This window comes from Euprymna scolopes, chromosome 34 (assembly GCF_053919585.1).
Source record: "Euprymna scolopes isolate OS-2025 chromosome 34, ASM5391958v1, whole genome shotgun sequence".
Lineage (NCBI taxonomy): Eukaryota > Metazoa > Mollusca > Cephalopoda > Sepiida > Sepiolidae > Euprymna > Euprymna scolopes.
In genome coordinates this window covers 51,459,560-51,485,826 of record NC_136515.1, presented here as the reverse complement: position 1 = coordinate 51,485,826, position 26,267 = coordinate 51,459,560, and the positions used below count along the sequence as shown (strand labels likewise).

The 26,267-nt window shown below is 34.5% G+C and overlaps 1 protein-coding gene across 2 annotated transcripts in view; it reads left to right on the top strand.

Annotated features, from left to right (window-relative positions):
* The window catches only part of LOC145259198 (calpain-D-like), a 153,244-nt gene that overhangs the window by 121,068 nt on the left and 5,909 nt on the right, over positions 1 to 26,267 (top strand). For both annotated transcript variants that reach the window (XM_080117026.1, XM_080117027.1), the window contains exons 7-13: positions 541 to 589; positions 3,353 to 3,481; positions 11,871 to 12,029; positions 14,619 to 14,780; positions 16,574 to 16,773; positions 21,645 to 21,829; positions 25,019 to 25,203. In XM_080117026.1, coding sequence (XP_079973152.1) covers positions 541 to 589; positions 3,353 to 3,481; positions 11,871 to 12,029; positions 14,619 to 14,780; positions 16,574 to 16,773; positions 21,645 to 21,829; positions 25,019 to 25,203 — 1,069 coding nt within the window. The remainder of the gene's footprint in view (positions 1 to 540; positions 590 to 3,352; positions 3,482 to 11,870; positions 12,030 to 14,618; positions 14,781 to 16,573; positions 16,774 to 21,644; positions 21,830 to 25,018; positions 25,204 to 26,267) is intronic.

Genomic DNA, 26,267 nt, shown 5'->3' with positions numbered 1-26,267 from the left:
TACATTGCACTGTAGAGAATATACTGTTGATTTTATAAAAATTATTTTTATATAATGACTTGGATAAAATTTTCAAATATAAAACAAGTTTTGTGGTTCAATTGTGCTCTAAACAGACATATTTATTTCGAACATGCCCCTGTCTTGACAAATTAACTGATTTTATATGCTAGGTCTTTCTGCTTGTGCAGTGATAAAACATCTTAAATGCACTGGTGATGTTAGGCTGTATAAAAGTGTCAACTTTGGTCAAAATCAGACTTCCTTCTTTAATCGGATTTTTTTATTATCGATTTCCGATACTTATTGGATACATTCTGATAAACATCCTATGTAAGAACACTCCCAGACACGTCAAGTACCTTCATGTGAGATTTAAAAAAAAAAAAATTGGCCCAGCCATTTCGAAGTCCATAGGGAACAAATCCTTTTACATAATACTAGAGGTAGAGATTAAAATAAATTAGTTTCACTCTAAATTCTAATTATTTTCCAATTTTTTCAATTTTTTATATATGTTATAACATTTTTCTATTTTAGAGAGCGAGGATGAAACCTGGGCCTATTTGCTAAGTTCCTGGGAATCAGGGTAAGAATCTTTTTTAAAATACAAATAACTGCTTCAGTGTCACCCATGTTTGAGTATATTGTATGCACACAGGTGGTCGCTATTTTGTGTGTTGTACATATTGTAATGCGTACTATAGCAGGGCCATAGTATATTAGTAACCAAAGAAGAAGCTACTAACAGGCCAACCCCTCCTCACCAGCAACCCATCTATTCATACGAGCTGCTGGCATCTAAACGTGGCACCTCCCTACCAGCAGCATACCCCATCTACCTATCTATCTATGCACGCAACAGACAGTTGACTGAGAACCTCCCACTCATCCTTCTCTCTCTCTCTTTCTCTCTCTCTCTTTCTCTCTTTCCAAGAGTAAAAAAGAATGCTGAGTCACATAGCAACAAGCAAGGTTAGACATCACAGCACGTGAAAAGAAAGCTACTGATTCGTCAATTTTAAAAGAGGCAGAATAGAATATTTTAGCGGGAAAATGCAACCACAATGGAAAAGGGTTTATCAAAATCATTTCACACGACTAATGTTCATAGCAAACATGAAACCATCGCATCTCATATTTAAACAATAGTGAGAATCCATGGCATATAAACCCACATGCTGTGTACTCAATCCATGCAAAGATGGCAAAAAAATAATGCCAAGAATGTGTAGAATAATCAAAAGAACTGTGTTAGTCAATAACACACAACAACAACAACAATAATAATAATAGCAGCAACACTTACCAAGGGTCCAGCTTATGCACAAGACAGACACCAAATTGAGCTGGACTGAGGGCTTGTATTTATGTACAAGCATATCCAATCAGGTGATTCAGCCAATCACAATCCAAAGAATAGACTGGCCCATGTGTGCACAATGGAATCTCCCATTGTGCCATAAATAGTTCTCCTCTTTCATGAGAAGTAACTTTAGTCTTTGCCAAGTTATCCACAACTTGGGCGCTGACCGAAAGTCCACTACACAATCCAACAGAATGAAGCCAAGACATGTTTTGACTCAGTCCAGACTATAACAAAGGATTACAAAGTCTAACTTAATGTTCTTGTTCGAGCTATGAATAACTGTATTTAAAATCAACTTGAAACCTGTCCCCGGAGAATAAGAATTCATGAAAGAACTATAACAAATCAATAAATCACCACCTCAAAGTTGAAAAGATTTTGCATGAAAAGGAAAAAGATAGACAATTAAAGGAAGAAAGAAAAAAATAGACATAAATGAAAGAATAAGAAAAGAGAGAGAGAGAGTAGGAAAGGTGAACCAAAAGAAAAAAAATGATCACCCATCTGGTACCGTCCAGGTTCAACATTGCTTAACTTTGGTGATCTAAGAAGAACTGGTGTGTCAAAATGATTATGCCATATATATTGAATGATGAGTTTTAAAAAAACTTTCGATATCAATAAAGACATTAGATTAAAGGGGCTGATTTACAATAATATTTTGACTCTGAGATACCATGACACACAAACAACTGTGCTTTATATATATATATATATATATATATATATATACGTTTTATTTTTTATTACTGTATCTTTCTGCTAAGTTACATTATTGTTTCAGCTACTTGGCCGTTTTTTTTTTTGGCCGTCGGTAGCATCCTCAGACTTTTATAGAAATGTTCGCTATTTTGGGATGAGAGAGTGAAAGAGTGAATGAGGTCAGGGGGGGATGCGAGGAGGGCGGAAGAAATAGAGGAAGGGAACAAGGGGGTAAGGTGGGAGGGGGGCGCTTGGTATGTCGATAATGTTTTAGTTTTGGGGTTTAAGGAACTTGTGGGGGAGGGTTTGGGAAGTTCATTTCTGGTGTGGCTGAGGGCATAGGGATACATGGAGGGGAAGGGGAATATGTGGAGGTGGGAGGAGGGGGTTACTTTAAAATTCGAGTCTTAATGTTAAACTTTTTATGCGCTTGGTAAATATATATATATATATATATATATATATATATATATATATATATATATATATATAATGTTAAGTAAAAAGATTAATAATTGTAAATTATGAATCAGTTTCAAAAGGAAAAACAAACAAAATGAAAACATCCTTTTGAAACTGATTCATAATTTACAATTATTAATCTTTTTACTCAACATTAATAGAGCTCTAGGATACATATACCTATTGAGCTTATTATATATCTACAGTACTATGGGCATTGTTTTAAAAATATTAATACATTAAAATAAACTCTGCTCTTTAGACTACAGGTCTAATTCGTTCTATAAAATATAAAACACATATATATATACATATTTATTCGATTTTACATTGCTACAGATTTTGACACTTGAGCTTTTTTAGTTTTTGAGGACAATTTTTTTTGTTTTTATTTTTGAAAACTTCCACTCAAAACAAGGGGAGACAATTCAAGAAGTTCTTCAAAGACGTTTATCAAAACAATTTTTTTTTTAACAAAATGAAATTTTTGTAATAAAAATAAAAATAAGCATTAAAATTTATAAGTACTTTTGAATTGTCGTTTTTGGAAAATGTGAGTTTTTTTTGTTTTTTTTTTACAAAATAAAAACTTTCATAAAAAATAAAAATGATCATTGAAATGTACAAATAGTCTTGAACAGTCATTATTGGAAAATTTAAAAACTTGAATTAAAAAAGAAAACATCTGTAATTATGTAATTATCTCCCCCTGTTTCAAGTGAAAGTTTTCAGAACTAAAAACAAAAAAATTGTCCTCAAAAACTAAAATGCACAAGTACCGAAATTTTTTTCTAATTTTTTATGGAATTTTCTTTGCAGCTTTCTGGTTGCCTGCGCCTGCGGAAACAATCAAACTAATGCAAGTGACACTCAAGATTATTGGCAAGTTGGACTCAAGAAAGACCACGCCTACTCAGTACTTGACGTCCAAGAGGTCGAGGGGAATCGGTATGTAAAACAGAATCTTTATGTGGATACGTTTTTGGTTCCCCGACAAAGGAGGAATCGACCCTAGTAATTTGCTCCCAATTTTTGGTTTGTTGCACTTTTTTCAATAACCACACCTTGGATTTTTTTTAAATTTGACACAAACATTAGTCATGATGAAAGTAAATTTTTGCCAGAACAGATTGTCCAGGATAACTGTGGTTGTTCCTCTAGGGGGCATTATAGGGAAGCATTGCCCCCAAATCATTCATCTGTTCATTTGTTCGCACTTTTCTCAATAACCACACGTTTTCTTCTAAAAATTTTGCACAAACATTAGTCATGGTGAAAGTAAATTTTTCACTCGTGGAGGGGGACCTTGCATGCTCGGCTTTTTAACGTTAATATTCACCTCAAACAAGATAGATTGCCACTAAAACATAAGGCGTTAGAGTGAATTAGGATCCATACCTACCGAGGCACTCTAAATATGGAGATGAGCAGCAAGCTGTTCATGTTAGTATGGTCGAGAGGGCAAAAATGTAACATATTTCTATTGAAAACCTCTATTTCTCTAACCCTAACCTCTCTTTATCCATCTCTCTTTCTCATTTTCTTCCTCCCTCTCGCCAACCCCATCTTTCGCCTTCGTTCAGCCTATTCTTCTGGACACATACACACAAATAACTCCTCTTTATATAATAGATTTCTTGAGAATGAGTCAGCATTTTCTTTTCATCTCTATATATCTATAAAAGTGAAATTGTCTGTGTGTCTACATTTCCCTACCAAACTACTCTATCAATTTTCAGTCTACAGACTCTAGATTTGGCATAAAGGGTATTGAGATTTGGGAAAATCTTTTTAATCGATTTTTGGCTGGAAATTTGACTGTTATGGGGTGAAAGTTCAATGATTTGACCTTTGAAAACTCTACCAAACTCCTCCCCCAATTTTTGGGTCTAAGCACTTGAAATTTTAGATGTAGGTTACTTGGACATGGATCAAACTTTTTAACTTGATTTGAGCCCAAAACAATAAATGTAAAGGGGTCAAAATTTAAAAAAAATTTGACCTCTCGTCCAATTTTTGGCCTAAGCATTTGAAATTTTACATAAAGTGTATTCAGACATTGGGCAAACTTTTTAATCAGTTTTTTGGCCAAAAATTTGGCTACCAAGGGGTCAAAGTTCAAAAGATTTGACCTTTGCAGTCTCTAGCAAACTATTCAGCCAATTTTAGGTCTAAATATTTGAAATTTTACATAAAGGGTATTCAGACATGCAGCAAGCTTTTTAATCAGGTTTTAGGGAAATTGGCTGCCAAGAGGTCAAAGTTGAAAGAATTGACCTTTGCAGATTCTACCAAACTCTTCTGTCAATTTTGGGTCTAAACACTTGAAATTTTAGATATAGGTTACCTGGGCATGAGTCAAAATTTTTAATATGTATATACATATGCACATAAAGTTATGAACAGTACATAGGGCCCGAGCAAAGCCGGGCTGAACTGCTAGTTAGTAAATAAAATGTCTAAAAATATCGACTCTCCACCTCACCCCGTCCTGATGAAACCTAACCCAGTTGCTCCCCCAAAGAATTAATATTTTTTATTCAAATTTTAGATATAATTCATCCATGGCTTAAAAAATATACCGACTTTGTAGTTCTTTGGTCTTTAGTTTTACTTTAAGATGAAAATACAAACACATATACACACACATGACTACTCTTTAAATAATATATTACACAAAGTCGAATGCCGACTGGAGAGAAACTAGGCATTATCCTCGAGTGTCTAATGTCTCTTTGTACAGGGATTTATCAGGACAACCTGGTATGAGGATACTATTCCCTAGAAGTAAACTCTGACCAAATATTCAAAATCACATAGTATTCGCTGCTCAAATAAGATTTCCTCACTATGGCTAACTTAGCTTTTATGAGGAATCGTGCACCTTCTCCAAGTGATGTTACCTCAAGTAACAGCACGAAGCTGGATACTCAACCAGACTAGATGAATTCTTGTCCTGGAAACCAGTAAGATTAAGAGACCGAAACGAAAGATACACTGCAACATACGAAAATGGTAAATATTCAAAATCATGTAATATTTGTAGCCCAATAAGATCTCATCGATATAGCTAACCAATACTAATTTTTATGAGGAATAGTGCACTTTCTCCAAATGATGTTAACTCGAGTAACAGCATTCCACCAGACTAGATGAATTCTTGTTCTGGAATCCAGTAAGATCAAGAGACCACACAAGGAAGACATACTATAACATACTTAGTGGGGAGAGGAAAATTATGTTCTCAACTTCTTTACTAATTCAGAGTTTGAGATGTAAAAGAGAACTTTAATGGAATATTCGAATATCTATGGATCTCATATATTGATTTATGAGACTTTCAACTGGAGTAAAATCATAAAATACTCATAAATATTATATTTTAATCAATGCAAAAACTTGAGACATGTGCATGCAAGTATTATGCTTTTTTTTTTGCATCAGACATCATTTTTTTATTTGTTTTTTTTTTTTATTTCGTGAATCACATGATTTGAATGAAACTTAAAAGCCCTTTAAATGGCAGAGAAGTCAATCCATGTCAATGAAACTATGGTAAGTCTCTAAAGTATATAACAGTTTTTTTTAAATACTTTGTATTTTAGCTCTTACACTTGTAAATAAAGCACTTTATTGCTTTATTTTCAACATATCCCAACATGCTCTCTCTCATATATCTCTACTATTATATAATTTTCTTGTAAGTAAAAAAAAAAAAAAAAAATACTCAAGCTGAGATCGAAACCAAAACCTAAAGAAGCTGTCATATTTCATGGCCATGCACGTGCAGTCGTGGAACAGTTGACAAACAGATAAAATCCAATGACCCCCCACCCCCACCCCCACGTACCAATGTTTCAAGTTTGACCACTTAGCAGCCCATTTTTCTGGATGAAAATCAATTAAAATGTTTTCCACCTGTCTGAATACCCTATATACCAAATTTCAAGTCTGTGGATCAAAAATTCGTTGAGTATATAGGTTGAGAAGTGTCCTCACATACACACACACACACATACACATATTCTCAGTTTTATAGATATGTAGATTACCTGGAAGTTTATTTTATAGGTTCCTGTATTTTTTTTTTTTTTTACCAATTCTTATAGCTGGAGCATGTACTATTTCTACAACTTTTAGATTTTCACGGCATTTTTATCACAAAAAATCAATGAGTATTTTCTTTTTTTTGTTGTTTTTTTATAAACGAATCACCTTTTATGAGAATCCAACTTGACGAAAATGGTTTATGGGTTCGATACGTAGACCATGAGACACATGGTTGTTGTAACTCGTAGAGAAATTTATTATTTAAACTGAACAAAAATTTGGGTACTTATGCACTTTTCTTACCATGCTTAAATAATACCGTCATTATTTAGAAAGCCATTCTTAACATGGAGAGGGGATGGTGTTTTGTAATTATCCTGTACTTTTGCCTAACAATTTAATAAAATAAGATATCGTAAAACTTTAATTTAACTTTAAAATACTATTAAAAAACAGCAAGGTAAAATAAGTGCATAAGCACCAAAATTTGTTTAAATTGGACTTGAAAAAAATAGCCTTTTGGCACCATGTTCCACAAACAGGTAGTTTTGGGAAAGAAACTCTTCTTGTGGATGTTCTGCTTGGTTCTAGATACATGGAGTGAGAAAGGTAATTTATTGCCAGGAGTCGTAGCTAGACGGGCTTTTGTTGTGAGTATTTTTTGCAGATTTACAAAACTTTTTGGCATTTTTTACTTTTTTTTTTTCACATCTATTCTTTTTATAGAATTGCAAGATAAGTTGAGATGTTTCATTTGTGCTTATCATGAACTAGCATGGATACCCGGTATTGCCCGGGCGGACATGAAGTTTGGTTTGGACACAGCTGCTATACTAAAGATATTGAGCAACCCCCAAAAAAAAAAAAAAAAAAAAGATGACAACTTCCCCACCAGATATTTCGACAGCCCATGCATTGCCGCCAACCCCCCCTTCTCTCACCCCCCCCCTCCAAAAAAAAAGAATAAGTAAATGAATCAAAACAACTTTTCTTTCAATCAAAATAAAAGAGAGTGCCCGTGTGACTGCAAAAAAAAAAAAAAAAAAATTTAGCCGCGGTAGGCAGGCTTGAACCTGAATGTGAAAGAAGAAAAGAAGGGTAAAATGTTACTGGCAAACGCTTTTGCCCAGCGGGCCATGACAACTTATGACTTCATGATGCTGCAAAATAATGTTTGTAAAAACATACTTTCAGTTTGCTATGCGTATATGACTTGTGAAAATGGCGTTGCGAAAAGCGACCCCCCCTCTTACAAGAAATGCTCCAGTTGACCTCCATAGAATTAATCTTTTTTATTAATTTTCACATGTTATGCACCCTAGGTATCGCTCTTTCAGATGGTATTAATTTCGACCTGGTCTGATGCAGCTGACGAAAATTTTTAGTGGACATACAAACACACAAACAAACCGACGTTTGAGATTTATATAATAGACTAGCTTGGGTGTCCGGCATTGCCCGAGTGTGTGGAGGTGTGTGTAAGGGTGTTGGTTGAGCAAAAAAAACAGCGAGTACCCGTGCAAGCGCAAAAAAAAAAATTAGGCAGGTTTGAACCCGTAACGCACCAGAGGAAAAGAAGATGAAAAAGCAAACGGTCTTATCGATGCGCCCACCACAATTGTGACGGCACGGGTAGTCGAAATAACATGTTTTATGCAATGTTGTTGATGTGAGGTTTGAATGACTTGCAAAAATGTTGGCGGAAAAAGTGACTCCTCCTTGTAAAAACGGCTTAGTTGACGGTGAAAGAATGAATTTTTTTGGCCAATTTTTCTATATTTGTCGTCCGAGACATCGAGCTTTAAAACAATTCAATTTTGTCACGGTCCGACATGTCTGTTGAAAGTTTTTGGCAGACATACAAACACACACACACACACACATTTTGCCTTTTATATAATAGGCTAGCGGGGGTACCTGGCATTGTCCAGATGTTTGTTGGGAGGGGGGAGGTTAAAAAAAGTTTTGGTAGGCAAGTAGGATCGAACCAGGACCCTTGTGGCGAAGGTGGCAAATAAAGTGTGAAAACACCTGACATGTTTACCCGCTCGGCCAACAAGAGAGAGTAACAGAAAAACGTTTGAATTTATTTAAGGATTCCCGCAGTCATTAAGTTTTACTGCGAGGCAGTTTTTTTTTGTGTTTGTTTACACAAATTAACAGGCGCGTGAATTTAAATTTAATGAGGTCAAATAGAAATGTCGCAGTTAACTTTTACTGCAAGGCATTTTTTGGGGGTTGGTTTACCCAACTTTGACTGGTTTTGTTTCCCCAAGATGTTGTGGGAGGGGGGGACGCTCCCTATAAAAAGGGGAGTGTCCCAATGAATAGCAAGTGTCTGATATAAGGGGTTTCCCCCACATTGATCAAAAGCTGATTGCTTTCTGGGCGTTCTTGGCACGGAAGCCGTGTAGTAAGTTGCCTTCGCTTCAGATTAGTTTCGCATTTATACGATAAAACCCAACACACACGAGGAAAGCCGAAAGAGCAAGAATTTTGTAAAAGTTGATGTAATTAAATCTAGACACGACACGTATTCGCAAATCGTACATATTATGATCTAGGGGGTATATAAACAGTTCTAAAAAATAGTAAATCCCCCCCCCCAGTCCCCGAGAGGCCCGGTGAAAAAAGCCTTTGCCAGACATACATAAAATGTGCACGCACATTTTGCCTTTTATATATATAGACTAGCCTGGGTGCCCGGCATTGCCCGGGTGTTTGGAGGTGTGTGTTGAGCAAAAAAAAAGTGGTAGTAAGCAGGCAGGCTCGAACCCGTACCACGAAGGAGGAAAAGAATGTGAAAAAAAAAATGTGACATCTTTGCTGTTGTGTCCATCGCTAAACCAGAAGTGACGTAGGTTTAAACAAAGACTAGACAATCGAAAAGAGGGGATGACTTTTGAAAATATTGGCGAAAAAAGCAACCCCTCCCTGTAGAAAAGTGCCCAGTTGAGGGTGAAGGAATTCATGCGTTTGACCAATTTTTCGATATTTGTCGTCCGAAGGTTGGAGCTTCAAAACAGTACTTATCTCATATAAATCCATCGCCTTTGTTGAAAGTTTTAGGCAGACATACATACACACGCACTAACAGACAGGTGAGATTTATATATATAGAAGATGAACTTGTGAAAGTTATCTGAAATGCTTCAAAGTGTGTACCACATTGATAATAATGGCCCAAAGCCACTTGGTAAGCTGTTCATGAACAACTGGTGATTCTGTTCTTGAGTCTGTAGAAAATCTGCAACAAACAAAACATTTACTAGGATAGTCGACTTAGGCCCTTCACTTAATAAAGTTCCAAAGAAATATTAATGCTAAGTTTTATGGGAATTTCAAATTTACAATCAGTCTCTAGTTGCATTCATTCCTGGTCAGAAAAAATGACATTAGTTTTTTTGTTTTTTTTACATTTCTTGCTGAGGGGTGTTGACAGCTTCCTATATAACAACACTTGGTATTCCCAAATGGTCATCCATCTGGTATCAACCAGGCTCAACGTTGCTTAACTTTGATGATCTAGTGTGACAATGTGATTATGCTGTATATATCAAAGATAAATTCTCTACGAACAATAAAAATTCTCACGTATGAAAAAGTCACAGTACTGGGTTTGACTTTAAAAGACATTCCGTCATGAGGCCCATTTTGGGCTAAGGGGAATGTGGAGCTGCCCTTTCGTTATTATTACTCCCAGGTCCACTTTGGCCTGGACTGGTAATATTTATAAGAACATTTGGTGCTATCAGATCAGGCTGTCTGAAAATACTGGCTTCCTGACCAAAGACCCTGTCGGTGGGGCATTAGAATACGCGACTGCCCCCCTGCAGAGGGTAAAAGTCTCTCAATGAGGGTCCTGGATATGACTTTAAACTATATCCAGTGGTGAGGCCCCAGCTTGTGGGTTTTGGGTAGTGTAGAGCCACCCTTTAATTACCATTGCTCCCAGGTCCACTCTGACCCAGAGTGGTAGTACCTGTTAGTGTCCCAACTATGGGTTAAATAGAAACCGACTAAAAAAATTTTTCTTCAAAATCTTTGGATTCGGCATTAAATAACCCGAAAAGGGTTAATATGCCGTAAAACAAAACCAACCAACCAATCCTGACCAAAAAATGTGTCAAACATTGATAGTGTTTTTTTTTCCTTTACTTTTACAAAACTCAGTCATGTTCTGCAAAGTCCAAAAACAAGAATTTTTTTTTTTTTTTTTTTTGCATTATTTGGATTCTTCAGACTACTGCTCTCATCTTGAGTGCCATTTTCATAGTGTTTTGGTCAATGTAACCTCCGACCTTCTTTAGTAAATAAAACAGATGTAAATAAAGAGTTCTGTTTGAAATTCCGTTTAAATCCCTGAGTTTGACAATAACATTCCCGAGTCAACAAAATACATCTGAAAGAAGTTCGGAGGTTATATCGACCGGAGCATTGTGAAAATGACACTCAAGATGAGAACAGTAGTCTGAAGAATTGAAATAATACGAATAATCAAGCCTCATCTCCAAAATTCAGAAATGTAACAATTTTTTTCTACAAAACAATTAAACCAAACAGAATGAATTAATATTTAAAGCTGTAAAGAACTTGAAGCATAAAAACTTTTGGTACTTGTACAGTTTAATCAACACATTAAAAAATAAAAATATCGTGAAAAAAAAAGTTTAAATTGTACGTATCCGTTATGGAATGAAGTTCTCCCCCAAAAAAATTTCACTTAATTTCATCAAGTAGTATTTTTTTTTTACAACGAAAAAAAATTTATGATACCAAGCAAAATGTTCGATTTTTAGGAAGAAAAGCTAGAATTAAAGATGGGGAGGGAGTGTCAGTGCTTTAACTGGAGTTATCTCCCCGTGGCGTGTTCTAAAAATCCAAACAAAAATTTTTAAAATTCAAAGATATCTACCTTCAACGTTCTGTCATAAAAACGTGTTTTTCGGCTGTAAAAAAAAAAAAAAAACTACTGAATCAAATTAAGTGAAATTTTTTTCCGGAGATCTTCAGTTCAAAACGGATACATACAATATAACCTTTTTTTTATATTTTCATTTTTTAATGTGTTGATTAAACTGTACAAGTGCCAAACTTTTACGAAAATTATTGGATTTGGCATTTAATAACTTGAAAAGAGTTGGTATACAATAAAACAAAACAGCCAAATCACATGATAGCAAGTGACATGGCTGAAATGTAATGAAAATACCAAGAAACAATAAGAAAAATGATCCGCTACACGGAAATAATGTGAAGAATTTGATGTTTTGTTTCTGTTGGTTAGATTGGTGAAAATCCGCAATCCTTGGAGTTGGTTTAGCTGGAACGGAGATTGGTCCAAAGGATCATCCCTTTGGGAAGTAATCAAACCTGAAACCAAGAAGCGACTTCTTAGCAACTGCGGCGACGGACAATTTTGGATGTGCTTCAGTGACGTCCGAAGGTTGGTACTCACGGTAATCAGAATCAGGAATCAGAAAAATCAGAATTTGGGGGTTTATCAGAATTGGAAAAAATAAGGTATCATTTCTGATTTCAAAAACAATTAAAAAAAAAAATTTTTTTTTTAAATGTAATTTTTTTTATTGGGAACTAATTTTGGCTCTTTTTGAGAATTTGTCACTGCACTCAGGGAGATAACTCTATTTTATTAATAGACTAGCGGGGATACTCTGTGTCGAAAGGTGGTGTAGTAAGGAACCTGGGGGGGGGGCAAAACAACAGTAGGCAGCCTGGGTGGAGAGAGGTGTTTAAAAAAAAAAAAAATAAAAGTGGTAGTAGGCAGGCAGGTTCGAACCCATAACGCGAAGGAGGAAAAAAAATTTTTTTTTTTAAATTAACATTTTAGCTGATGCGTCCATCGCGAAACCGGAAGTTGCGAGCATCGGAATTAAAGGTAATCAATCCAACGGAGACGATGACTTGCAAAACTGTTGACGCAAAAATCAGCTCTCCTTGTAAAAAATGGACCAGTTGAGGGTGAAGGATTGTTTTTGGCCAATTTCTTTATATTTGTCGTCCAAGAGACCAAGCTTTAAAACAATACAAATTTTATCACGTTCTGACACATTTGTTGGAAGTTTTGCAGGACATACAAACACACATACATACACTTTGTCCTTTTATATATTAGATTCATTTTTTTTTTTCATACAACCAATGCAACTGACGAATTGTTAGAGAAGAAAAGCGACTTTTTAAAAATAAAATCATGAAAACAAAATAAAATAAATTTTTATTAAAGGAAACTGCAGCAACGCAACGTCTCTTCTGTGGGAGAGAGGTTGCAGGGAAGAGAAAAGGGCATCCCCCACTAAGGCACGAAGTCTATTTTGTACTCTGTCAAGGCAGGATAGGCTGTTTTTAGCAGCTCCTGCCCAGATGTGGCAGCAGTACTCCATCCTTGGACATACTTGGCTTTTATACAGATAGAGAATAGCATCAGTAGTGAGATATCTTCTGGAGCGGTAGAAGGATCCCACCATTTTCCCAGCGTCCCTGGCAACAGATTTGATGTACGTGTTCCATTTCAGCTCAGGAGTAAAGGTCAAACCCAGAAGCTTGTCAAAACATGGAGCCTCTCCAAGACGAGAGCCATCCATTTCAATTGATGCCAGATGGGGATCAGAGCTTTGATGATGTAAAGATAGAAGCTTGGTTTTGGATGCATTAAAAGTGACCAGCCACCTCTTCCCCCATTGTACCACGTGCTCAAGATCAGAGGAGAGAGAATTAGAGAGAACTTTGTCATTTACGGCCTTTGATGTGTTGCCATAGATGGTTGTGTCATCAGCATAGATGTCAACGAATGATTTAAGTATGTGTTTTGGGAGATCATTGATGTAGATCAGGAAGAGAGTTGGGCCCAGGATGGACACCTGGGGGACTCCAGCATTAATACTGTGGGCCTCTGATTTCTGCCCATCAACCACTACTCCGGAGAGAAATGATTTAATGATTGAGAAAACATTACCAGTGATAACGTAGCTGGAAATCTTGTGAAGTAGGGCCTTATGCCATACCTTATCGAAGGCCTTCGATATGTCAAGAGCAATTGACCTGGAAAGGAAACCTTTGTCAAGAGATTCACTAATCCTTTGTGATATAACCGTTAGCACATCTGCTGTAGATCTTGCAGAGTGGAAACCATATTGCATGTCACTAAGAAGGTTGTTTCTGTGGAGGTGGTTGACTACTTCTTTATTTAATATGGATTCCAACAACTTACTCATGACACACAGGAGACTTATTGGTCTGTACTGAGAGGGAGATGACTTTTCACCTGAATTCTTAAATACAGGGCATACTGATGAGGTTTTCCAGGGTGTTGGAAAGCACTTCTCCTTAAGGCAACGCTTAAACAGCTTTATAAGTATGGGGGCAAGTTCTGGTTGGAGCTTTTTCAGCACTATAACTGGAATGCCATCAGGGCCAGTTGCTTTACTGGAATCAAGGTTCTTGATTAGCTTGGCGACCTCACGCAGCGTGTTGTCTATTATAGGAGGAAATACAGGGAGTTGATGGTCATTGTCGCATAGGGTAGAATTAGCAGCAAAGTTCTTGGCAAATAGCAGTTTAAAAAGTAGTTAAAAAAAATAGTAAAAAAGGTAGTTCAAAGAAAAAAAACGTAGTTCCATTCCAGTTTTCTTTAGTAAAAATTAATTTTCTTTCATAATGTTTTTACTTTCTGTTTAAAAAAAAAATAGTCGCACCTTTTTCTTACAATTTTTCGAAGTTGTGTTGGTTTTAGCATCCGAAAATCTATGGAAAACAAAAGGAACGAATCTCTTAGTAAAATGGAGTTATCTCCCTCAGCACAGTGGCGAATTCTCAAAAGCACTGTAATTTCAAAACGAGATTTGAAAGGGGAATAACTTAAAAGGCAAATGTGTGTTAATTTGAAAGGGAATTAACTTAAAGATGAACTGTTTATTAATTTGAAAAGATATGTCTATAAAGGGAAATAACTCTTTACTGACTTTATCTGAAATTGTTAATCATTGAAAGTTTTTATTCTTGATCATTATTCCAGGAATTTTTACAATATGCAAGTCTGCAAAGTTCGTTCCGATTGGCGAGAGATGAGAGTTCGTGGAGAATTTCTACCTCATGCTGGAGTGCCACTTAAAGTCCACATTCTCACTGTCCCTGCAACGGCCGAATTTGATATATCAGTATTTCAAGACAGTAACAGGTTAATTGTTTTTTTTGTTGTTGTTTTTTAATCAAGTTTTCATTCCCCAACCCCCTCTAGAAACTCTCAATATATGTTACCGTGATATAGGCTGACATATATTCAGTGGGTTTTTAACAGTATTTTGTATAGTCTTTTATTTTTAACTCATTTTCCCAAACTTACCATGTTCAACAGAGAGTCCGGCACCATTTGTAATTTTCAAATACATCGGTAAACACTGTATGCTTTTTGAGCTGAATAAATATGTTACATTAAATAAAAACAGTAAAATTTATCCAGTTAGGTAGAAAAGTAACTTAGCTTGCCTTTGATAACATTTATTTGTTATATATTTGTTTTTTGACGACTTTTTCGAATCTATACGTTTAGTAATACAAACCCTAAAATTCATTCAAATAAAGAGATTGATAATGCATGTTATTTTTACTATTCTTATCCGATTGGAGATACAAAATTCCAAAAGTGGACAAAATGGCATCCAGTTTCCAACAAGGATGATTATGGAACCAAACGTAATACAGGTATGCTGTGGAAGTTACAAAGGGTAAAATCCTGTGTCAAAAAGCACAAAATATGGTGTGACTGTGCCATGAGGATCTCTCGGTCAATTTCGAGGTCATAAAGCACTAATTGCAGCTGAGTTCAACAGAAAGATTCCTAAGTTCAATAAGATACACACAAAGCAGGTCAGAGGTTACATCGACCAAAATTGCGAGAGTAACACTCAAAATGAGAACAGTTGTCTGAATAATCCAAATTATAAATCTTCGTCTCAAAGGATGTGCCTGAAGAAGGTCATAATCCGTTTAATCAATCTTTATTTTTATTTATTCTCACCACATTTTGGCCAAGTAATCTACGGGCTTTGGGTAGGATTGAAACCGCTATCTTCAGACAACGCTCACCTGGAACTGTCGAGATTCAACGTCTCTATCCACTGCACCACAGGCCCTGAAGGCCAGAGGAATAGTTGGCCGAAACGTTGTGAAAGAACAAGTATAAAAGATGAGGAAAATAGTCTGCAAAATAAATAAATGAAAATAGTGTGCAAACAAATAAATAAATGAAAATAGTCTGCAAACAAATAAATAAATGAAAATATACAAATTAATCATCTTAAAAGAATTCCAATAATTAAATAATGTAATCAATCTTTATCTAAAAAAAATCAGAAACATATATAGTGTAGTATCTGTTCTTCAGATGCTGCACTTCCATTTCTTGTTCTCCTTCAGTGGAGGAGCAGACAATTTTTTTATTTTTGTACCTTTTCTCCATGCTAAAAAATGACCCTGGTGTCTAACTCTGCCCTGTAGGGAGGCATTGTAAATAGGTACTATATGGTACATAAGTTGCAGGGATATTATGAAGGGAGATGAGCAGCAAGATGTCTGTTCACATTACACTTGAACTTCTGCATGTCAGTACAGTTAGAAAAGCAGAATCTCGGGAGGTAGTTCCAAAGCCTAGCAGTTCTGGGGAAGAAACTATTGGAGTAGAAGGCTTTCTTACACCTAGGGATCTCTACTGTAAAGGGATGGGATTTAACTGCTTTTCGGGTTTGTTGGGGATATTTACGATGAGAGGGTACAGGTACTTGTAGAACAGACAGAGTGATGCAACATTTCGTCGATGGGACAGAGTGCCAAATATTCCCAAATGGCAACTCATCTTATACTGATCGGATTGAACATTGCTTAACTTTGGTGATCTAATGAGAACCGTGTTGCGTTAATAGTATTAACATAATAGTTTTGTACTGTTTATGTAATTTTTGATTTTGATTTCAGGAGTTGCATAAAAGAAGGCAAACCTTGGCTTCCGGTTGACATCTTGTTAATTGTATTTAAATACAACAAATATGGCCGAAGTATTTTTGGAAAGTTGGTAGAGTGTAAACGAAAGATTGCAAGTGTAATAAGCATAAACCCTGTATTGGAGGCGGGCAAATACGTCATTGTATGCTTAGCATTCAACCACTGGAAAGTTGGTAAGTATACATACCTACGTTCTCTTAAAAAAAAATAATTTAGAACATTTAAAATCCTTTGCATGATTTCAAATGTTGATTACCTGACGCACATCCATTACAGGGATTGCTATTTTAGAGTGCCGTATTGTCAGTATCTACAACAGAGAGATGAAACTTTCAGGTCATGACTTCATAAGTTCAGTCATCATAACAATGCAACTTGCAATCCTCTCTGGTCTATTCAGGTGGAATAAAAAATAGGAGCCATTACTTTTAGAATGCCCTTGTACTATTTATATTGGTCCTGGATATGACCTAAAACTATATCCGATGGTGAGGCCCCACCTTGCGGGCCTTGGGGAGTGTGGAGCCACCCTTTAATTGCCTTTGCTCCCAGGTTCACTCTGACCCGGAGTGGTAGTACCTGTTAGGGTCCCAACTACGGGTTAAATAGAATCTGACTTAAAAAAAAATATACTCCATTAAAAATCGTTCCTCAAAATAACTAGATTCGGCATTAAATTTTTTTTTTTTTTTTTTTTTTTTTTTTACACAGTGATCACCACTTATCAAGGCCCAGAAGCCACTCAGGGATAAGGGTTATTGCAAGTACATGACGTTAGTGTGGAGATTTGATGAAGTGTTTACTTAAGGGGGGGCGGTTCATTAGGAATTTGTTAACGTTAGACTTGAACACATCCAAGTCGTAGTCCGGTGGGAAGCAGGCAGACGGAACAGAGTTCCACAGGCGTGCAGTTCTAAGAAAGAAGCTTTGTTCATGGAATCCGCGTTTTGATTTAGGCACAGATACAGGTTGATATGCCGTAAAACAAAAACAACCAACTATTATGATTGTTTCTTCTTCTTCTTCTTCTTCTTCTTCTTCTTACACCTATCTTCCAACCCCACTTAGCTCATCTATAAGCCTCATCATATTTTTTTTTTTTTTTACTTATGGTGGTCACCCCTTACAAAGCATATCGTCACTTGGACGTAAGCGGCGACTATTTGGGGCCATGTCTAGGAAAGATTAACAAGATATTTGTTTATGTTACATTTAAACTTCTACATATCAGTACAGCCAGGGAAGCAGGCAGCAGAAAGGGAATTCCAAAGTATAGCTGTTCGGGGGAAGAAACTATTAGAATAGAAAGCTTCCTGGCATTTAGGGACATCAACAGTGAAGGGGTGAGATCTTATTGCTAAGCATGTTTGTCGGGGATATGTACGTCGAGGGGGTACAAGTGAAACGAGTTCATCAGAACAAATTTCATTAAAATATTTGTAAAATAGGCACAGTGATGCAACACTGCGGTGATGGGACAGGGGCTGGAGCTTAGTTGATAAAGTGGGACCGATTAGATGAACAACTCTTTTTTGAACCCTATATGTGGCAAACAATACTCCATGCATGAGCAAATGGTGGCCTTGTAGAGGTACAGGATACACGTATTAAGCATAAACCCTGTATGGGAGGTGGGCAAATACGTCATTGTATGCTTAGTGTTCAACCACTGGAAAGTTAGTAAGTGAGCATACCTACGTTCTCTTTAGAAAAACAAATTTAAAACATTTTAAATCTTTTTACAGCGTGATTTCAAATGTTGATTATCTGTCAAAGCAGAATGTGACGCACGTCCATAGCAGGGATTGCTATTTTAGAGTCTCATATCGTCAGTATCTGCAACAGAGAGATGAAACTTTCAGGTCATGAATTCATAACAAATTTAGAACATTTCAAATCCTTTTACAGCGTGATTTCAAATGTCGATTACCTGCCAATTGTTTACTAAATAAATAATATGCAGTTGGAGGAAGGCCTGGCTGCAAGAAATTGTGTAAGGTGCCTTGCCAAACTTTCACAAAAAGAACACTCGACTAGCTACAAACACTATTAACAGTTTTCCCCAATCTCTAAATCTAAATGCAGATTCCACGAACACAGCTTCTTTCCTAGAATTACCCACCTGTGGAATGCATATATCTATATATTAATACTGTAGTACCTTTAACGTACTTACGTGTGTTACAGTTTCTAGATTATAAGTTATTCGATCGGGAGATCCTATTTATTAAAAAGGAGGATAGAAAGTGATAACATACTACAAACATTAAATTATTAGTATATAGATATTTATTAATTTAGTATATAGATATATTAGTATATAGATATGCTAATTTAACGTTATCCTCCTTTTTAATAAATAGGATCTCCCAATCACCAAAGATGCAATGTAAAAGAAGAAAAATTATAATAAAAACCATGATGTCACTTTTAGGCCATGCGTGAAACTAAAATATACCTTCTTGGTCTTCCAAGGGTAGTATCAGTTCTGACTAAAGATGGTATAATGATATGGTGAGGATTTCATTCGCGCTGGGTGTCCATACAATTGAAATATGTCACAGACTCCTACAAAGATATTGGAGATAAACTGTAATAACCAGATATATTCTAACACTACATTAGCCAGAATACTCAGCTAAATAATTTTGCAGTTTTAACAAAAGGACTACAATAATATCGCGGGATCTCCATTCACACTGAATGTCCACAGGATGCCTAGCAGCAAAATATTACATATGAAAGATGCTGTTCTGGAATTTCTACAGGTCCTGCTAGTATATATAATTTTCAAGTGATCCTTGATTTTTATTTTGCAAGTTATTTTCTCTGAAGAGAAAAGCCTGACTTTTGAAACCCCATGGACTAAAGATAAAACTCTTTCTTCTTTTTTTTGAATATTTGATGGAATGTGAATATAATTTATTAATTTTGTCTTATATATTCTCTTTTTTTTTTTTTTTTTTTTTTTAACTTATGTTGTTCTAGCTGGGGATGGGACAGTCTATCAAATGCCAGACATTCACTGGCTATCTCAGACCTTCTAACTGAGAGATCTTTTTAAGATACTAATCATCCCTATAAATGCAATTCATTGAGTCTCACTGATGTAGGAGCTCTGGCCATCATTACATGAAATGGTGTGTGTGTGTGTGTGTGTGTGTGTGTGTGTGTGTGTGTGTGAATTCCGCTTTTAAATATAAGCGTTGTTGCCTGAAGAGGTCTCTAGTTACTAAATACTAGAAGACTGAAACATGCTCATGACTGTGTAGCAACACATTACTGCTTATGTAAAGACAAATTGAAAGTATATATATATATATATATATATATATATACACCAAGTTAAAGGTACTCAAGAGGGAAAACTCATGAATTAAAATGAGGTTATTAAGAGTGCTCAATAAAAAAGAGCAAAATATATTTTTATTTATATAGACAAATATTATGTAGTTGCTACACTGAACATGCTAATGTTTCGAACAAGTGGTTGGCAAGAACCAAAAGTCTTCGTCAGGCGCCAATTGTCTGAAACATTAGCATGTTCAGTATAGTGATTATGTAATATTTGTTTGTATAATTAAAAATTATATATTTCTTTCTGCAATTTACAACATGGCAAGAAAGGAGAAAAGGAAAAGAAAGAAAACAACATACTGAGGATGGAGTCTAGCTCAGAAATATATTTATGTTATAAATTTCAAGCAAGTAAAATATTTGTTTATTTCCTAATATTACGTTGTAATTCAGCTTTCAAGCGCACTTGATGCATATTTTATTCAAATTAAATCAATGTTTCCATAAGGAACTCACACCCTTGACATTATATATATATATATATATTTAAATTAAATTATGTTTCCTCTGAAATTTCTCCTTCCATTTTGCTGTACCAAGAATTTACTTATATATATATATATATATATATATATATATATATATATACACCCATACCCATTTGTGTTCTAGGCAGTGTTAATGTTTTTTGTTTGCTGAAGAGGTTGATAGTATAATCCTGAAATCATATTTAGATAAGGTAGCTTACCTATAGTAATTTTGAGAGGTTTTTAGTTTTTATGTTAGTGAAAATATATCATGCCGTTTTACTTATATATAAGATAAAGTATTTGGGGTATTTTAAGGTTTTAACATAATATGACGATGACAATGGAGATTTGTTTGCAAAAAAAATAACAAAAATTGAAAAGAGTTTATTCACTAAAAATAGCTTCCACCATTCATGATTACTTGCTTAGATGGCAGACTGAGTTATCTCCCCCTGCTTTACAGGGTTTTTCACTCTTATCAATGACGGATCACCAAAATACGATAATACTGTTTTTTTATTTGGTCCCCTGACGAAGAAGGGATTGGACCTAGTAATTCACTCTCATTCATCTGTTCGCACATTTCTCAATAACCATGCCTTGGATTTTTTAAATTTTATACAAACATTAGTCATGGTGAAAGTAAAATTTTTTGCCAGAACACATTTTCCTGGATAACTCTGGTTGCCCCTTAGGGGGCATTATAAGGGTAAAATTGCCTCCAAATAATTCACCCGTTCATTTGTTTGCACTTTTCTCAATAACTTTTTGTCAGAACAGATTTTTCGAAATAACTTAGGTTGTCCCACTAGGGGGCATCATAGGGATAAAATTGCCCCAAAATCATTCGTTCGTTCATTTGTTCACGCTTTTCTCAATAACTACGTCTTGAATTTTTTTTTTTTAATTCTCCGCAAACCTTAGTAATGGTGAAAATTTTTGCCATTATTCACTTGTGGAGGGGGGCCCTGCATGCTCAGCTTGTTAATTTTTAATGAAAATTTTCTGCGATCATTTTTTCCTAATTTTTGGCATAGATACCTATTTTTGCCTGATACATAAGTATATCACGGAGTTTTCCTGTTAATTTATTTGGAACTGTGATTTTCACCTATACTGTATTGTCCTATACTGTATTAGCACCTTAAATTTTAATTTTTGGTAGTTGAATGAATGAAAGAATACTTAATGAGATAAATTTTGTTTTGTTTTCTTAGAATATAATGGACAAAGTTCCCCGTCCATCCCAAAAGCTCACATCATTCCATATACTCTGGTTTTCCATTGCACAAAAGAGTTTGTGCTGCAGGAGTTGAAGCCGTCGTCAAAACGCTACAATGAAAAATATATTTTGGCTGACACCATCATCCAATTGATTCTGGAGAAAGGACGAAGAGAGCACGTAAGAACTTCACGAAAATTCTTTGAAGAGTTCATTTGACTTTTTTTTTTTTTAATTAAAAAATATTTTTGTTTTTTAATTAAAAAAAAAATTTTTTTTATCTTAATTAAAAAAATTGTTTTTTAATTAAAAAAAAAAAAATTTTTTTAATTAAATTTTTTTTTTTCTTTAATTAAAAAAAAAATTTTTTTTATTGCAGTTTTACCCCCAAACAAGGCATAGTGCCACTTTGATGTAGGGACTACTATCAGGGACATAAGCATGAGGGGTACTATGTAGGGAGTTCAGCAGTAAGATGTCTGTTCAGATTACACATGAACTTCTACATGTCATTACAGTTGGGGAAGCAGGAAACCGGAAGAGAATTCCAAAGTCCTGCAGTTCTGGGGAAGAAAGTATTAGAGTAGAAGGCTTTCTGGCATCTGGGAATCTCTGTAGGGGTGGGATTTTGCTGCTTGTTGAGTTTGTCGGGGGTATTTATGTCAAGGGAATACAAAGGCTTGTAGTTTGTTGGAGCATCTACCATTAAAACACTTGTAAAACAGGCAGAGGGATGCAACATTTCGTCGACGGGACAGAGGCTGAATTGCTTTCGATCCAAAATTTTCACATCATGTACAAATGTTTTCTCGTTCCTTTTATCTTTTGAAATCGTGGGGTTTGATTGTAGAATAAGGACCATTGAAATATTAATGTTGGGACGATTAATCAGAATCGAGGATTGTAAAAATCAGAATTTTTTAAGGTATTGGAATCAGAAAAATTTGTGGGTCTTTTTTTTCCAATGTGAAAAACAATTCTTTTTATTGCTTTAGTTTGTTCGTTTTTGTTTAAAACTTAATTTTCTATGGCTCGTTCTAATGATAAAAATATGAATATTTATTGATTCAAAATTGCCAGTAAAACTAAATTCTAAATCGGAATCAGTAATTGTATCAGAGTTGTGAATATAGTACAGAATTGATAATTATACCGGAATCTGGAAAAATATTGGAATCCTCCCTTCACTATCAAATATCTCACCTATTTTGATTGATTTTCTTGCAGACTTTTCATAAAATTATAATTTACCTTTTAAACTCTAAAATTCTCGGAGCCCTATTTTATTTTCAACACTTGTAAGAAGTATTCTAAATCATGGATTAGTCCTGGATATGACGTTAAACGACATCCAGTGGTGAGGCCCCACTTGGGGGCTGTGTGAAATGTGGAGTTGCCCCCTTAGTTACCATTGCTCCCAGGCCCACTTTGGCCCAGAGTGGTAATACCTGTTAGGGCCTCTGGTGCTACGAGATCAGACTGTCTGAAGATACTGGCTTCCTGACCAAAAATAAACCAAAACATTTTAAACAGGTAACAGAAGACTGCTTGTGAATTTATATTCCCTTGACACTTCCTCCTTTGAAGGAAACCTGTTCAACTTGCCTAGGGTAAATGTCATACAACAGATCACAGATACATCTCTTATAAGATTTATTCAGTTTATTTATATATATGTATTAGCTGAAGTATGTTGAATAGAGCAAGAGCATATGGCTAAAAATAAACAATCGACAACAATATTTGGGTTAGGAATCTTCACTTTATCTATTAATGTTATTTATTTTTTTTTTTTTTTTTTACACACACGAAACACTTCATGATGTCAAATAATTTAAATTTAATTTGAACTGAAGCATATAAAAGCATCCAGATTTTAAACGAAACTGTAATCAAAAACCGCCTGAAGATGACTGAAGAAAATCAGTTGAAAGTACTTGCAAAAAAAAAATCAGATGGATGAAAACAACTACAGAACTTTCCTACACAAATTCGACCGAGACATAAGAATGACCATTCGAAAAATGAAAAACTTACAAAAGAAGATCATTAAGCAAAAAGATTTTGTGCTATTTTACAATAACTGTCTGAATGTATCTATCCATTTATCTTTTTACTCTCTTTCTCGTTATCTCTGTCTTTATTTTGTATGTTGGTCTGTCTCTCTCTCTCTCTCTGTATATATACTATTTTATGTATATACATATATAAGTTAAATGAAAAAGCAGAAATCCTAAGACTCAACGTTACGACTAAGTGGAAGATTTCAAGGAAGGAAAGCTAAAGTGGCAAGAAGATTTTGTGTTACTTTTATCTTTTTCTTTCTTAAAAAATCCAATAAACAACTTTTTTATTTTAACTCGTACTGTCGGATTTATTCTATTGTCATATACGCATACAAAATATTATAATGAAATATAATATATTACATATCTTTTATTTTAGAATTTACTTCAACAGTGCTTAATACGTGAGTAAAACTTAATAGTAGTATGGAAATATATCCATGTCAAGCAAACCATATAGTCGAATAGATAATACGCCGATGGGTCAGAACATACAGATATTTACACAACCCAAGTAGATCATGCTTAAACGAGAATCAATATATAAATAAATTTTAAAGATTCCAAAGATTACTTAATCCTAGAAGCGAAATAGTTATTAACTGAAGACACAAAATAACAGTTACTTTATAATAACCAATAATAATAAAAAAAATAAACTAAATAAACATCATAACTCAAAAATAAATTTTAAATGATGATAAGTTGTGACCATGATTTTTGCGGAAAATTGTAACTTAGATCATGCTTAAACAAGAATCAATATATAATAAATTTTAAAGATGTCAAAATTATTTAATTGTAGAAGTGAAATAGTAACTAACTGCAGACACAAAACAGTTACTTTCAGATAACTAATAATGATAAAAAAAACTAAATATATATATGAACATCATAACAATATTTGTCTGAATGTATCTATCTATTTATCTCTCTACTCTCTTTCTTTGTCTCTATCTCTGTCTGAATAATTTTATGTTATATATCTCTACTTTTATGTAAAAGGCACTTTGTGTGTCTGTGAATTCATTCATTATAAACTCCATTCTGTTAGACGTAGTAACAAATCCTCAAAAACTTTTTTGTTTGGGGGGGGGAGGGGTTCTATTAAATATTTATATATTATATTATCTTCTCTCTAATGAAAAAACAAATTTCTAATCCAAATTGATCTTTTTTTATTTAAAAAAAAATTTTTTTTAATGTCAAGTTGCGTAGATTTTTTAATATTACGTTCAAAGATTTGTAAACCTGACAAATTCAACATTCTTTTTTTTTTTTTATATATTTTTTTCTTTTTCAGTTTGCAAACAATGTGCAGGTGTGCAGTTTGGTAAAAGGCTGGGCTGGAACGATGATCATGGTTGAAAATCTCTCCCCTGTTCACCAAGCCACTATCAGTATTATATGCGATCCACAAAAATGTAACAATATCGTCTCAACACGGGCGACCCTCTCATCAGTTGACGTCATCCCGCCATTACATCGGTAAATCTCTCTCATTATTTGATACTGCACCCGTACATCACTATAAGACGTGCTGTTTGTCAGTCTTTATTGCTAAATGTGTTCTCTTATATGTATTATCTATCACCATCTTATTTTCGATGTCTAGTAGTATCTGATCAGGCTGTCTGAAGACACAAGCTTCCTGACCTAATCCGCATCAAACATAGATGTTATTGTTTTTTTTTCTTCTTAGCAAAACTCAATCATTTATTTTATTTATTGCAGACTGTTATCCTTATCTTTACTTTTTTTATTGTTGTTTCACGACATTTCGGCCAACTATTCCTCTGGCCTTCGTCAGGTGGTAACGAAAGAAAGAAGTAAAGATGATGATAATAGTCTACAATAAATAAAATAAATTATTAAATAATACTCAATAATGAATTTCAATCAAATAATAAAAACTCAATCATGTTCTGCAAAGCTAATAAGAAAAACAACAATTTTCCTCTACAAAATAACCAAACCAAACACTGTGTATGAATATTTGGATTATATAAATGACTTGAATCATAAAATCTGTTACCAAAATAACCAAATTTGGAATTAAATAACCTGAAAAAGGTTGATATGCCATAAAACAAAACAAGTAAACCAAACACTGTGAATAAATATTTTTAAAATATAAAAACCTGGAGCATAAAATCTTTTACTAAAATGACCGGATTCAGCATTATATAACTCTAAAAAGGGTTGATATGCCATAAAACACAATAACTAAACCAAACACCATGGATAAATATTTGAAAATATAAACAATTTGAAGAATAAAAAAAAACTTTTTCCAAAATTACTTAAAGAATTTCAAGCATAAAATCTTTTACTAAAATTACTGGAGTCAACATTAAATACCACAGAAAAAAGACTAATTTTGTTATTTTTATTTTTATAATCTCTCTCTCTCTCTCTATATATATATATATATATATAGTCTTTGAAGTTTTTAACATTTGAAACTATACAAAAAATTATTTTTTATCATTCGTTAAAAAAAAAACAAAAAAAAACATCTAGTCAGAAAGTCATTTAATCACCTGCAATCA